Source organism: Mauremys mutica, chromosome 2, assembly GCF_020497125.1.
Source record: "Mauremys mutica isolate MM-2020 ecotype Southern chromosome 2, ASM2049712v1, whole genome shotgun sequence".
NCBI classification, from domain to species: domain Eukaryota; kingdom Metazoa; phylum Chordata; order Testudines; family Geoemydidae; genus Mauremys; species Mauremys mutica.
The window spans coordinates 139,350,213-139,363,949 of NC_059073.1; the positions used below are offsets into that span (position 1 = coordinate 139,350,213).

The 13,737-nt window shown below is 47.3% G+C and overlaps 1 protein-coding gene across 5 annotated transcripts in view; it reads left to right on the forward strand.

Annotated features, from left to right (window-relative positions):
• DPYSL2 (dihydropyrimidinase like 2) overlaps positions 1-13,737 on the forward strand; it is a 96,920-nt gene that overhangs the window by 63,489 nt on the left and 19,694 nt on the right. For all 5 annotated transcript variants that reach the window (XM_045005591.1, XM_045005590.1, XM_045005593.1 and 2 more), the window contains 2 exons: positions 1,623-1,691; positions 5,617-5,737. In XM_045005591.1, the coding sequence (XP_044861526.1) occupies positions 1,623-1,691; positions 5,617-5,737 (190 nt within the window). The remainder of the gene's footprint in view (positions 1-1,622; positions 1,692-5,616; positions 5,738-13,737) is intronic.

Genomic DNA, 13,737 nt, shown 5'->3' on the forward strand with positions numbered 1-13,737 from the left:
AGGGGGGACACAGGCCCACCCACTCCACTGTGTCCCAGCCCGGGGCCCTATTAGCGGCTAGCACGGCCGCTGGTCAGTGGGGTCCTGACCGAAACACACCGACATGGGCATCTCGGTGCCTATAGCCTGACAGGGGTCGGCTATCCCCGGGCTACAGTCCATTTCCCCCTCTATGGGTACCTGCTCCTCGGTCGCCGGGAGTTCGGACCAGTCCATCGGCATGGGGTCCGCAGGACCAGGGCTTGGGGGCAGGTCCGGCAACTCCTGTGGGAAGTCCGGCCCGGCTGCCTCCGATGGCTCCTCCGGATAACAGCAGGGTGGAAGCGGCGGCGGCGGCTCCTCCTCGTACCGGACGGGAGGAAGTCCTAGCAGCTGCTCCGGGTTCCGATCCCGGGGAAGTTCCGCGGGTTCCTCATCGTACCGGGCGCGGGGCAGTGGGGGCCAGTCCGGATCGCCGCCTCGGGTCCTGGAGGGTTCCCAGTCTGGAGCTCCCGCCGGCACGTCTGCTCGCGGCGGTGGCTGGCTCCTGACTGAGCTCTGGCGTTCTCCTTTTCTACTTCCTGTCCCGCCCCTTGACTTCCGGGAGGCGGGGACAGGAAGTGGTGGCTCAGCCCAGCTGGGCTTCTGGGACGGAGCGCCCCCTGCTGGGCAGGAGGGGAGCCACACCGACTCGCTACAGGGAGGGATAGCTCAGTGGTTTGAGCATCAGCCTGCTAAACCCAGGGTTGTGAGTTCAATCCTTGAAGGGGCCATTTAGGGATCTGGGGCAAAAACCTGTCTGGGGATTCGTCCTGCTTTGAGCAGGGGGTTGGACTAGATGACCTCTTGAGGTCCCTTCCAACCCTGATATTCTATGATTCTATGAAGGCGCTGTCTCAAGTAGCATAGACATTTCCATATAGAAAGCAGAGCTATACTTCAAAAGTACTGCCCCTGTAGCTCACAGTAAGAGAACAACAATGCCTCAGGTTTCTATAGCGAGTTTTATTCCATAACAGTTACAAACTATACATAAATCTTTTCACCCATCACTGAAATGCAACCATCTCTGGGGTGGAAGGTGGCCACTGTGTATATTAATATTACACAGCAGTTTAGGATAGGAAGTGAAGAAACGTATTTACTATATGTTTTGTACAGCACCTAGCACAACGGGACTTGGACTTGGTTGGCCTCTAGGGACTATTGCAATAGAAATATAATAAATAAATAAATAACTGGGTCCTGAGGCTGAGGTCACACTTATTTTACACATGAGGCCTAGATCACGCAACTTGGAGTTGCATAGGTTTGCAACACGTGGCCTGATAGTTTGGGGGGAAGTTTATTTGTTCTTTCAAACCTGCAACTTGCAGGGCTGTGAAGTGAAATCAGAGGAAAGGTTGGCATGACAACACTATGAATGAAATGGCAAGGGTTTGCAGAGCTCTGGTAATTACCCAGACACTGGGAGTTAGTCTGAACACCGGTTCTACTACTCCTGCCTTTGTGAAAGTACCGTGGGATATCTAGAGAGCACAGATGACAGGGATCTCAGTTTTACGTCTCTTCCAAATCTCTCCAGCTCCTGGAATTAGAAATGACATTGTTTTGTGACATCTTCTTGTTTTTTCCTGCCTTAGGAACAGCAAAGGATCCTGGACCTGGGAATCACAGGCCCTGAAGGGCATGTATTGAGTAGACCTGAAGAGGTGAGGACATTACACATTTTCACTTCATTCCCCCTATTCTGGGTCATGTCATATACTGCCTCATGCCTCGATTAATGTGGCCATGAATATGGTTCACATCGTGTGCCCTAAGAAATATTGGCTTCACAGACAGATGGGAGGAAGGGAAGAGAGGATATTGAGGCTGGAAGTTCGTGTTTGCTTGTTCTGTCCATGCAAGAAATACTAGATAATAATGATGACCATTATATTTTATTTGAATTACTGTGGCGCTTATGACAAAGATATTTCTGTCGTGTCAGATGTCTGAAGGTCTCAAGCTGAAGACCCGTATAAGTATCATTAGCCCCATCTTACAGCCTTGGTAACTGGGAAGCAGAAAGGCTCCACATTTCAAAAACGCTCACTAACGTGCAGGGGCGGCTCTAGGGATTTTGCCGCCCCAAGCACGGCAGGCAGGCTGCCTCCGGCGGTTTGCCTGCGGAGGGTCCGCTGGTCCCGCGGCTTCGGAGGACCTCCCGCAGGCACGCCTGCTGCAGGTCCGCCAAAGCCGCGGAACCAGCGGACCCTCCGCAGGCAAACCGCTGGAGGCAGCCTGCCTGCTGCCCTCGCGGCGCCAGCAGAGCGCCCCCCGCGGCTTGCCGCCTCAAGCACGTGCTTGGCGTGCTGGGGCCTGGAGCCGCCCCTGCTAACGTGAGGTGGCTCACCGGTTAGGTAGACAACTTGAAATGCCTTGGCCTCATTAGCAGAAGCACTGCAAGGCCATAATGACTTCTCAAGTCAATGGGAGTTGTGGATGCTCAGCACCTCTGAAAATCAGGCCCGTGGTGCCTCAGACTGGGAGGCCCAGATTAGGGGACACTTGAAAATTTTGGCCTGAGATCCTTGCCCAAGGTCACACAGCGGGGGCTGTAGATGATGGAGGACCCAGATTATGTGACTCATCGCTCTCTGGTTTAGCCACTGGATTGTGCTTCCTCAAAATGTCACGGTAGTCCCCGAGGAATCCTTTATACGCTGGAACCTTAGGGCAGTCACTCTTCCCTCCTGGAACATCCTCATTTTCACTGAAAGCTGAGCTGTATCTGGAATTGCTATTTGCAGCTTGTAAAGTGAAACTATTCAGAACTTTCCTTCTCTTTCAGTCTGGTCCTGACCCTGAAGCCCTTATTCTGATTTTACTTGGGCCAAATCCTGGGGTTCTTGCGTATTTTAAACCTCACCAAATTCCCATTAACTCAGGAGATTTGTCTGAGTAAAGGTTTCTGGATCTGATTGTTCATTGTTTACTTGGTCCTTGTCTGGGCAAAACTTCTTTAGAAGTCAGTGGGAATTTGTACATAGGGACAAAGTTCTATCTATCTTAGGCAGTGTTTCTCAAACTGGCGTTGCCGCTTGTGTAGGGAAAGCCCCTGGTGGGCCAGGCCGGTTTGTTTACCTGCCCCATCCACAGGTCCGGCTGATCGTGGCTCCCACTGGCCGCGGTTTGCCGCTGCAGGCCAATGGGAGCTGCTGGAAGCGGCGGCCAGCATGTCTCTCGGCCCATGGTGCTTCCAGGAGCCCCCATTGGCCCGGAGCGGCGAACCGCGGCCAGTGGGAGCTGCGATAGGCTGAACCTGCGGACGAGGCAGGGAAACAAACCGGCCCGGCCCGCCAGGGGCTTTCCCTACACAAGCGGCGGCCCCAGTTTGAGAAACACTGCTCTTACGTATTTATTTTCTTATGAGATAAGGAAATGCTAAGGCTTCTGTTTTACACATGGGAAACTAAGGCACAGAGACTAAGTGACTTGACCAAGGTCACACAGGAAGTTTGTGGTGGAGTTGGGACTTAGGCTGGTGTCCTAATCATTGGACCATCCTTCCTCTCCCATTGATTGTGCTGGGATTAGGTGCCCACATCACACTGAAATTCAGTGGGAGGTGGATACCTAGATCCCTTAGGGTTCTTTTGAAAATTGTTGCGTAAATAACAACACAGGATTTGGTCCTAAATTCTGTTCCTGCTGTATTGTGCTCCTCTGAGCTTTCAGTATCTCTGGGCTGGACATTGCACCATGGAATCTTGGCTCTGGGAGGGCTGCCCTTTCTGTACAAGGAGATTCTGTTTGTTCCTCCAAAGTTTCAGGGCTTTGCTAAAGGTGCCAGATGTGGTGCTGCTGAAAGCCCAGTGAGTGAGATCATTTTCACAGCCTCCCCCCTTTTTTATTTACTTCCCTTCAGCTTTGTTCAGTCAAGCAGCATCCAAAGGCATTTTAGTGCCAGCCATAAATCTTTCAGTTTCAAATGCTGTTGCGGGTTGAGAGGAACAATGCCCGGCCCGACTGGAACACAAACCCTCCCCTTTTCTCCCCTATTGTTGGCTCTGGGGATGGGGACTGTTTCCTGGATGCTGTGCGCAAACATCTGCATCCAGATTTCCCATCCACCCTTGTATTCCTTGACATATTTTCCTGATTGCATAAGGAAAACAATAACAGATGGTGGCATTGGAGGAAAACTGCATGACACTTGGGTTCAAACTGCTCAGCACCCTCAAGTCCCGTTGACTTCAGATGGAAAAGAGGATGCCCAGCATCATGGAGGATTAGCTCAGTCCGAAGCAGGAATCAGACTCTGATGTAATGGATGGGGCTGTTCTCTTATTTGGCTTGTTCGTTACATCTCCCTCCTGCAGTTTGAAGTAGATGCACAGATGCTCGTTCTTCCTTCAGCTTAATTAGGATACATTGCCTGTGATGCCGCTGCCTAAAATGAGAATCAGCCCAAGTCATAGGGAGCCACCTTTGCACTTGAGGTCAGCTGCTTCAGTGCAGTTAATGGTGCCTTGGCCACGTTCTGCTCCCTTGCAAGCCCAATAACAACAAAGGTTTAGTGAAGGGCCTGATCCTGAAAGGGGCAGTGGTGCTGAAGTTTCCATTGACTTGAAGGGGCTCAACATCTAACAGGCCTAAATCCTGGAAGATGTAACCATCTGGTGGCAGTGCTGTCAGCTCTAGAATTGACTTCTTCCACCGGCTTACCAGAGCCTGCAGTGTCAAGGCCGGTCCCTTTCCCAGTGTGGGCATTAAGGGGATGGGTTGCTGTTTATTTTGTTGGGTGTCCTTTTCCCTATTAGATGAAATTTTAAGGCTTAACTGATGCATTGGCATTGTGTTGGCCCTCTGTACAAGAGTGAATTTCACTGCTGTGCCTATGATTGAATAAAGAAACTGACTAAAATGTGTAGTAATGCATAATAAGGGCAATCGATTCTCATGCTTCAGGGTATATTGCCTGCAAAGGTCAGGAAGGAATTTTCTCCCATGTACAGCACTTAATGACTGGTGGATCATTTATGGGGAAACATGCTTTTCCCAATGCCTCAGGTATTTCCAGAGGAAGGATAGAAGGATGTGATGTTAGATAGTAAAGTGCTCAAGGCAGGGACCATCTCGATGCAGTGCTGAGCACACTGAGTGCACTCAACCAATTACGATAATATTAGGCATGTGATCTGTCCTTGTATGGAAAATCCTGTGGGTGAAATTGTCATTATGGTTCCAGCTTCTGTAAATCAGGTAAAAGGATCAGAGTGGCATGAAAGCTGTAAACCCTGGATCCAACCTGGGGAGGAACTGAGGAAAAGCCCCAGCGGAGGGGGCACGGTAGGAGGAAGCTGGGGGCAGGACTGCACCAGCTATGGGGATTTTTAGATGCTGCAGAGCAGGCTGTGTGCATGAAGGCTCTAAATTGGAGCTGCTCAAGGCTGCCCCAGTTTATGGCAAGGGCCAATCTCTCTACAGCACCTGGGATCTAAATGGCTTAAATCCATCAAACCCACCCCACTCCTTTGAGCCCCCCGCACCCTCTGCTCTTAAGAAAACAACGTTGTAACTAGGTGAGTCGGAAGAGCTGGCCACGCTAAGCCGAACTTGTTCTTACGTACAGCTGGCTTTATTTTTTAGGTGGAGGCCGAAGCAGTGAACCGGGCAATAACCATCGCCAACCAGACCAACTGCCCTCTGTACGTCACCAAGGTGATGAGCAAAAGTGCTGCAGATGTTATTGCTCAGGCCAGGAAAAAGGGTAAGTTATTCATAGATGGAAAAGTCTTGTGAGATCATCCAGCCTGTCTCCCTGCCAAGCTGGGATTGTTCTCTGAAGCACATTTTTCTAGTATTGTCCAGTCTGGGGTTTAAATGTCCCAAACAACTGGCTCTGTATCACTTCCCATGGGAAGCCTGATAGGCTGTCTGGAAGTTTTTCCTGATCTTCAGCCCAAATGTTCTCTCTCTGAATATTTATCCCATTACCCTCAGTAATTTCCTCCATTAGACAATTATCAGGTGCCCCGCCTTTAATCATTTAGTCATATTACACAAAGCTCTTTTCTTGTAACTCAGTCCTTCCAACTCCCCTGTCTTTCTTTTGTACGGCTCCCTTCTACACCCAGGAATAAACACAATATTCCAGGGGCAGCTACACTAGAGAGAAGTATTCTCACCTTCCTGATGTCTATCCTCCACATTGCTGCATTGGGCCAAATTCAACGCTGGCATTGGCTCATCATCTTCTGCTTCTCGGACAAATGGGGGAGGAAGAAGTGAGCGGTGCTGCTCTTAAGCAGGGCATTAGCTTAAGCAGGGCAAGCAAATGACATCACTGCTTTCCAGCCTCAGTGGAATTACAGTTAAACAGCGGAGAGAGCTCCGGTTTCATCCCTTTATTCTGCTACTAAAGCCTTGTTAATTTCCATTTAAATCATCCAGGGTGGGCGTTGAAGCAGGAGGATTTTTTTTCCCTTTGCACTCAAGGATTGGATTTAATTTGATGCAATCTAAATAAAAACCAAAGGAATACACAAATGACATCAGTTTCCATGTGGGGGCAAAGTGCTGGAAGAATTAGTTCCTACTGCAGCAAACTCCAATGCGGGGGGAGAGAATTCGTGAGTGCTTAGACCCCATGATTCCCGTTAAATTAATTCAGAGCTGGTCAGAAGGATTGAGGGGGTTCTCTTTTAGCCACAGAACTGGGACAGCAAAAGCAGCATCAGGCCTCGTTTGGGACCAAGAGGGATTGCCTAGAAATGAGAGAATAAATTCACACAATGATGAGACTGTATGTCTGAGCACTCAACCAAATGACTGAATTTATCCTCCCAACGCCCCTGGGAGATAAGGAAGTGTTATTCCCACTTTATAGGCCAGGAACTGAGTGATAGATTAAAAGACGTGGCCAAGGAGGTTGTGGCAGACTCGGGAACTGAAGTTGGCTCTTTCGAGTCCTAGTCATGTGCAGTAACCACAAAAAACATCCCTCGACCCTTGGTCACAACTGTAAAGACAGCCAATAGTGGTGGTAGTTTTTGGGATGTGGGCTAGCAGTCTACCAGCCCAGACCCATTTTGGGCATTAAGGAGTAACCCATCAGGTAGAAAAATTTCATTGCTACCATGTTTGGTACATATCTGGTGGTGATTACCAGGGCGGATGTAGGTGCTGGAAGTGGGTCAGTTTTTCTCTGTCACAAAATATTTGTTAAATATCAAAGGGGTAGCTGTGTTAGTCTGGATCTGTAAAAGCAGCAAAGAGTCCTCTGACACCTTATAGACTAACAGACGTATTGGAGCATGAGCTTTCGTGGGTGAATACCCACTTCTTCGGATGCATATTTGTTTGCAAATCTTTGTTATTATTTGTAGAATTGACTATCTGTCTGCTGCTTTTATCAAATGATGCAGGTAATAAGACCTCCTAATTATAAAACATGCCTCAGACCGAGCAGACAACATCAGAACTATATGTCTAATGCACACATGGTATAACTGTAATTATCTTCTTAGTATCACTGAATACAATGACAATAAATGTAAACTACTTATATTAAAGTAATGATTCTTAACAGAAGATCTGTAGAATGTTTTGCATGAATATACTGTGTGAATAACATGTACTCGGATGTAATCCCTACATATAACTAACTATGAGCTACTAATTGTTTAATGCCACACCACTTTGAGCTATAATTTACTTAAAAAAATAGTCAGATAGTTGAAATCTTCCTATTGCCCCTCACAACCTGTGTCTGATGTGTTCCTATACTCATCACTGCCACAGTTGCCTGCATAGGATCACATCAAATCTTCCCTGCGGCATTTGCATCTCCTCAGCAATGCTGCCCAAAGGCGAGGATGACTTTTGGTGCAGGTGGCAGACTGTCATTTGAGGAACAAAATGTCCCATGCTGTCTGTCATCCATCTGGTTTTGACAGGGGATGCTTGAAGATACTGAACTGTTGCACGAGTCCATATGTATAGCTGATGATTTGCACATAATTGTGCAGGCTGCAGGGTTTCTCACTTGTTTTGTTCTTCTTGGCAAACAACTCCTAGCGCTTGTTATCTAGATACTAGCTTCTCACCACAGTATAGAAAAGATTGCACTGAGACACCAAAGATACCACTGTTGACTTCGAAAAAGCTGCAGTTGGGTTGGTCTGCAGTCACCTCCCTTCAAATCTTGCTAGTGCTACTGAGCAAGAACTGCTTGATTCAGCTGCTCGTTGGTTCTTTATTGACTCTCTGGTTAGGTCAGCTCGGTCCATGCCATAAATTCAAAGTAATGGTCCGAGGTTCTTCTTTGAGTGATGATCCCTATGTGGATTCCAAATGTGGGGTGCGCATTCTCGCCATGCCTCAGAGCCACAACTGTTCATAGTGGTGTTTGTTGACCCACATGTGCATTGTGCACCCACCGCGTGGCACGTCTGAGGCTTTAAGAGGCCATGGGGGTCGACGCCACTCCAGTTCCCTTTTATCAGGCAGGAGCAGAGCCCGGAGCAGAGGGGATGGAGGATTGGGATCCAGATAGGGACCACACATCTCAAAGAAACCTCCAGTTAGAGTAAGTAACCTTCTCCTCTTCTTTGAGTGCTGGTCCCTATGTGGATTCCAGATGTGGGAGAGTGCCGAGCAGTACTCAGTGTGGAGGTGGACACGAGGGCTCTCCAGAAGTCAGTCTGAGGGATTGCATGGCCAACAACCGCATCCGCTGCCGCAGCAGGGGCGAGGGCACAATGGGTTTGAAAGGTATGGACGGAGGACCAAGTGGCCACCCGGCCAATGTCCTACCACAGGACGTCTGCAAGGAAAGCTGCCACGGTGGCATGAGCCCATGTGGATTGGGCCGTGACCCCCGGTGTGGTGGTGAGGGAATTCCAGAGAGAGAGAGTAACAGTCCGCAATGCAGCGGAAGATCCAGTGGGAGAGACATTACAAAGAGCACTGTGACCAAGGAGCTGAGAATGGGCATGCCACAGACATATTAGCCCTGAGGCCAGAGGAGAGGGATTGCTGAGGGTGGATGTACTTGGTTCGTACCACAGACACATCACTAACAGTAAGAGAGCTGAGAAGGGGAATGCAACAAGCACAGGGTGGGGGGATGCAGAATAGACACCATCACCGCAGGCCACAGCCTCGCACCCAAGACCAAGTGGGGAATTGGGAACAAGCAGTCTCAATGCCTGCCATAGACACAGAGCCCCAAGACTGAGGGTTGGGGTGTCCAAAGGGGGGGTTTGAGAGGCATTCTGGAGTGTTCCTTCCTGCACATTACTGCTGTTCAGGGCTAGGGGGAGGGGAGGGAGAGGGGAGCTCTAAATTCCTTCTCCACCCACTTTTCCGGGGGCTCAGCTGCTAGCTTCAGCCATCTTTTCCCCACGTCACTGAAAGCTGATGAATGGTGACACAAGACTCACGTCCGTTCCCCATTCCCTAGCTATGCTGTGCATGGGAACAAATCTCTTCTTTGGGCCAACTCCAGTTTTGAAATAGAATTAATCTACCCCAAGAACAGAGCATATCTTGGGCACATAGATGCAACCTCTGAGTCCAAGCTCCGCATTAGCACCTTGTTTACTCCAAGTGTTTGCTTTGCATCAGCAACGTGCCAAAACCATGCGTGAATCTGCTTCCTCGTGATCTGCCTCAAGTTCTGGTATTGCAGAATGGTTGTCTGGCACTACTTTCACTGCTCGTGAGAGGTTGTGAAACCCACCAGCAAGGTATGCTTCAGCACCAGGCAACAAACTCTGTTCACACTTCACAAACCAGTCACTGAGGAGGAAGTTTGCAATGTTAGATTTGTTCTTTGAATGTGATGAGCTCTTCAAGCATTGCTTTGGTAATAGTGATAACACAGTGGGGTTTCAAACTTCTTGCATTTGGACATTCCTCCCATAGGCTCGCTCACCAGATTTGACTGAGTCTTTATCTGCATAGTTGTCACCAACAGCAGCAGTGAATTGACATGTTAGTCTAGGGATAATGTTTAGCAGCTGATCAAGCAGCTCGCCAGAAGTTTTGCACTTGGCAGTATCAGTGCACACCATCTGCAGAAGGATCAGGAGGTCAATAATAGCTAACGTTGGCTAGCTCAACCACTGACAGATTTTTCTCCAGCCAAGACAATGTGTTGCTCTTTTGGGTCTTTCTTAGAGATCCATCCAAGTTGAAGAGGGAAAGTGGGACAGGTGCCAGGACATACTTCATCAAACCCTGGATATAAACATCTCTGAACTGGGCAATACCTGTCAGCTTGCTGACTATCAGTAGTTACTGATTGTGCTGTCTGCTGCTTCTTTTGTTCATCTGTCTTGTTGAGGTTACCAAACAATTTCAGATTATGCCTTTTTATGGGATCAAAGAGGCCTGCCTCACCCCTTTGCAGCCTATTGGTTTCAAGCTGCTTCATTCTTTGTGTGCCATTCTCTCATCACACACAAACTTCATGCAGTTTCAGGTGGGGGCCACAGAAGACGTTGCAATGTTCACAAGTGGCTTTCTATTGTCTGGGCTTCTTCCAGGTTTAGCGCAACACGGATTTGCCATTCTTTCAGTCACAGCTTTTATAATATCTTGGACAGCAGTTCATTTGCAGCCAGACACTTTGGGGCAGCTTCTTTGTGGAGCTCTGTTGCTGAAGGCTGTATTCCACCCATTTGTTTGGCCATAGTTGTTACAGCTGCCTTAAAATGTGCAGTCAGGTATTCCCCTGATCAGAGCCTTATCTTTTGTGCAAAGATGCTGATGCTTCCCATGGTCCTTGTTGAGAGACTGCTCTGTGGCCATATCATACCATACACCTCTGAAGGGTCTGGCAGTCCAGTATACTGCTTCTTGACTATTAACCAGGGCATGATACATCTCCTCCACTAGAAGTCTGGCTTCTGCTACATTTTACACCATCCCATCTAGCCCAATTCATATGACCACACTGGATATCAAGTGGAATCATCTCTGCAAATGTCTCAAGCTCCATGGACTTGTTATTGTCTATTTTTGCTGCTATGAAATCTATCCGTAAAAGGGAGAAATCTGCTATATCGTTTTTCCAGAACAGAAATATATCTAATATATTTCCTTGGGTAACATAAGTGTCCATGAGTTGATGGAATGATGGTTCATGAAGTCTGAAAGATCATTCTGTGCTTCCACTCTGGTTCCTATATGTGCCTTCTCCACATCTTCAAATGCTTTCGTTCATGTTCAAGCTTTCTCTAAGATGCATCTCTTTGCATCTTTTGGAAGAACATCGTTGTTGATGGAATCGCTAAGTTCCATCCATTTCAAGCAACTCATTGCCTCACTCATAAGTTTGTGGATTCTAACACCATGGTTATATGCTTCTCCTCGTAAAGCATGGCTGATGACTGAAGCATCATGGATGCTGACTTCCACATGGGTGACTTGAAACTCAATTTCCTGCATCACACTGCCTGTATGGCCTATGAAATTCTTTGCATGATGCATGCCTTCCATCTCAAGGTGATCATTTTCAAATTTGTTTTGATTCCTCCATTTAATCAACTGTGCTTTGCAGTAGATTCCTTCATCATATGCGTCATAGGTCCAGTCTTGGCCCAGAGAGTGACACGTATCTTGAAAATATTTCATCGTGGTGTACACCATGTTAATATCAGTTGCTGGTGCAGGAGTCTTAGGACTTTTTCTCAAATCTGTCCATGCTACAAATAATGACAAATATTTTGCATTATCAGTTGTATTTAGAAGCTTTCAACCAATTTCGGTCAAAATTAAACTGTTTCTTCGAGCTATGGTCCTTTTTGTGATAGAATTCCTGATAAGATTTAAACATTACGTGACTGAGAAAAACCGCACCAGTTCTAGTGCATCTACATCCACTCTGGTGAGGACCACCCGATATGTGCCTAACGTGATAGCAATGACATTTTTCTAGCTGATGGGTTAGCCTAACTGATTAAGACCTGTTTTTAAATCTGGTTGATAGACTATAGAAACCAGCTATTCATTGCACTCAGGCTGTTAAACAGTCTTTCAGTGGCTGTGGAACTGACCTGGAATTTGAATCAACAACCTACAAATCAAAGGTGCTGGAGGCTGTTACTAGTCTCCCATACCATCCAGAACAGTGGTCCATTAGACCAGTATCCTGTCTTCTGACAGTGGCCAGTGCCGGATGCTTCAGAGCGAATGACCAGAATAGGGCAATTTATCAAGTATTCCTCCCTCTGTCATCCAGTCGCAACTTCTGGCAACTTCATTCAATCTGCGCAGAGCTGAAATTCCCCATTAATATTGGGTTTTCTTTTTCTGTAGACTCTCTAATCTCCTTGAGCATTTCATAGTCACTGTCACCATCCTGGTCAGGAGCTCAGTAATATATTCCTACTGCTGCTATACTGTGCCAATAAAGTATTATTCAAGCATACAATTTCTAGTCATGGAGATCCTGTGATACAGTTTGATTCATTTAAGATTTTTACTGTATTTGATTCTACGCTTTCTTTCACATATAATGCCACTTCCCCACCAGCATGACCTACTTTATTATTTCTGTATATTTTGTACCTTGTTATTACTGAGCCCTATTGATTATCATCATTCCACCAAGTTTCTGTGATGCCTCTGTTATATCAATATCCTCATTTAACACCAGGCACTCACGTTCACCGATCTTAATATTTAAACTTCAAGCACTGGAATACAAACACTTAAAAAAATTTGTCAATATTGAATGGGATTATTTCATTTGACTGTTTCTCTTCAGTTCCTACCTGTACTTTATCAGTTTCTATCCTCTCCTGTTTACTAGGATATAGAGCATCCCCTCTAATAAATCCTTGTCTAAGTGATGTCTGTCCAAACCATGTGCTCCTCTGCACCTGTCGACTTTCCTCCAGCCCTTAGTTAAAAAACTTCTCTACCACCTTTTTAATTTTACATGCCAGCAATCTGGTTCCATTTTGGTTTAGTTGGAGCCCATCCTTCTTCTGTAGGCTCCTCCTTTCACAAAAGGTTCTCCAGCTCCTCATAAACCTAAATCCCTCCTCCTAACACCATCATCTCATCCATGCATTGATACCCTGCAGTTCCTTCTGTCCAACTGGCCCTGCACATGGAACTGGAAACATTTCAGAGAATGCTACCGTGGAGGTCCTGGATTTTAATCTCTTACCTGGGAGTCTGAATTGGCCTCCAGGATCTCTCTCCTATCTTTCCCCATGTCTCTGTGTAGCTACAGTGCTCCTCTCCAGAACTGCACATAAGTCTGTCTAGATGTCTCATGAGATCCACAACCTTTGCATCCGACAGGCAGTTCTTGCATTTCTCCCGGTTGTAACAAATCCAACTATCTTTCTTTCTAATGATTGAATCCCCCATTACTATTACCTTGCTCTTCCTAATAACTGAGGTCCCCTCTCCTGGTGGTTTTGGGTGCCTGACATTTGGAAGGAGGGTCCCAACTATGGGATCATTTCCCTCTGCTCCAGCTTGATGTTCTCCTTCGAGACTTTCATCCTTCTCAACAGCACAGAGGCTGTCAGACTGGGGGTGGAACCACTTTGATGTGTCCATGGAGGTCTCATCTGTGTACTTCTCAGTCTCCATTAGTTCCTCCAGTTCAGCCACTCTCAAGAGCCCGTACGCAGTCTTTGAGGGCCTTGAGTTGCTTGCACTGAATGCAGACATATGCCACCTGTCCACAAGGCAGGTAATCATATGTGCTGCATTCATTGCAATAAACCGGATAGTCCCCAC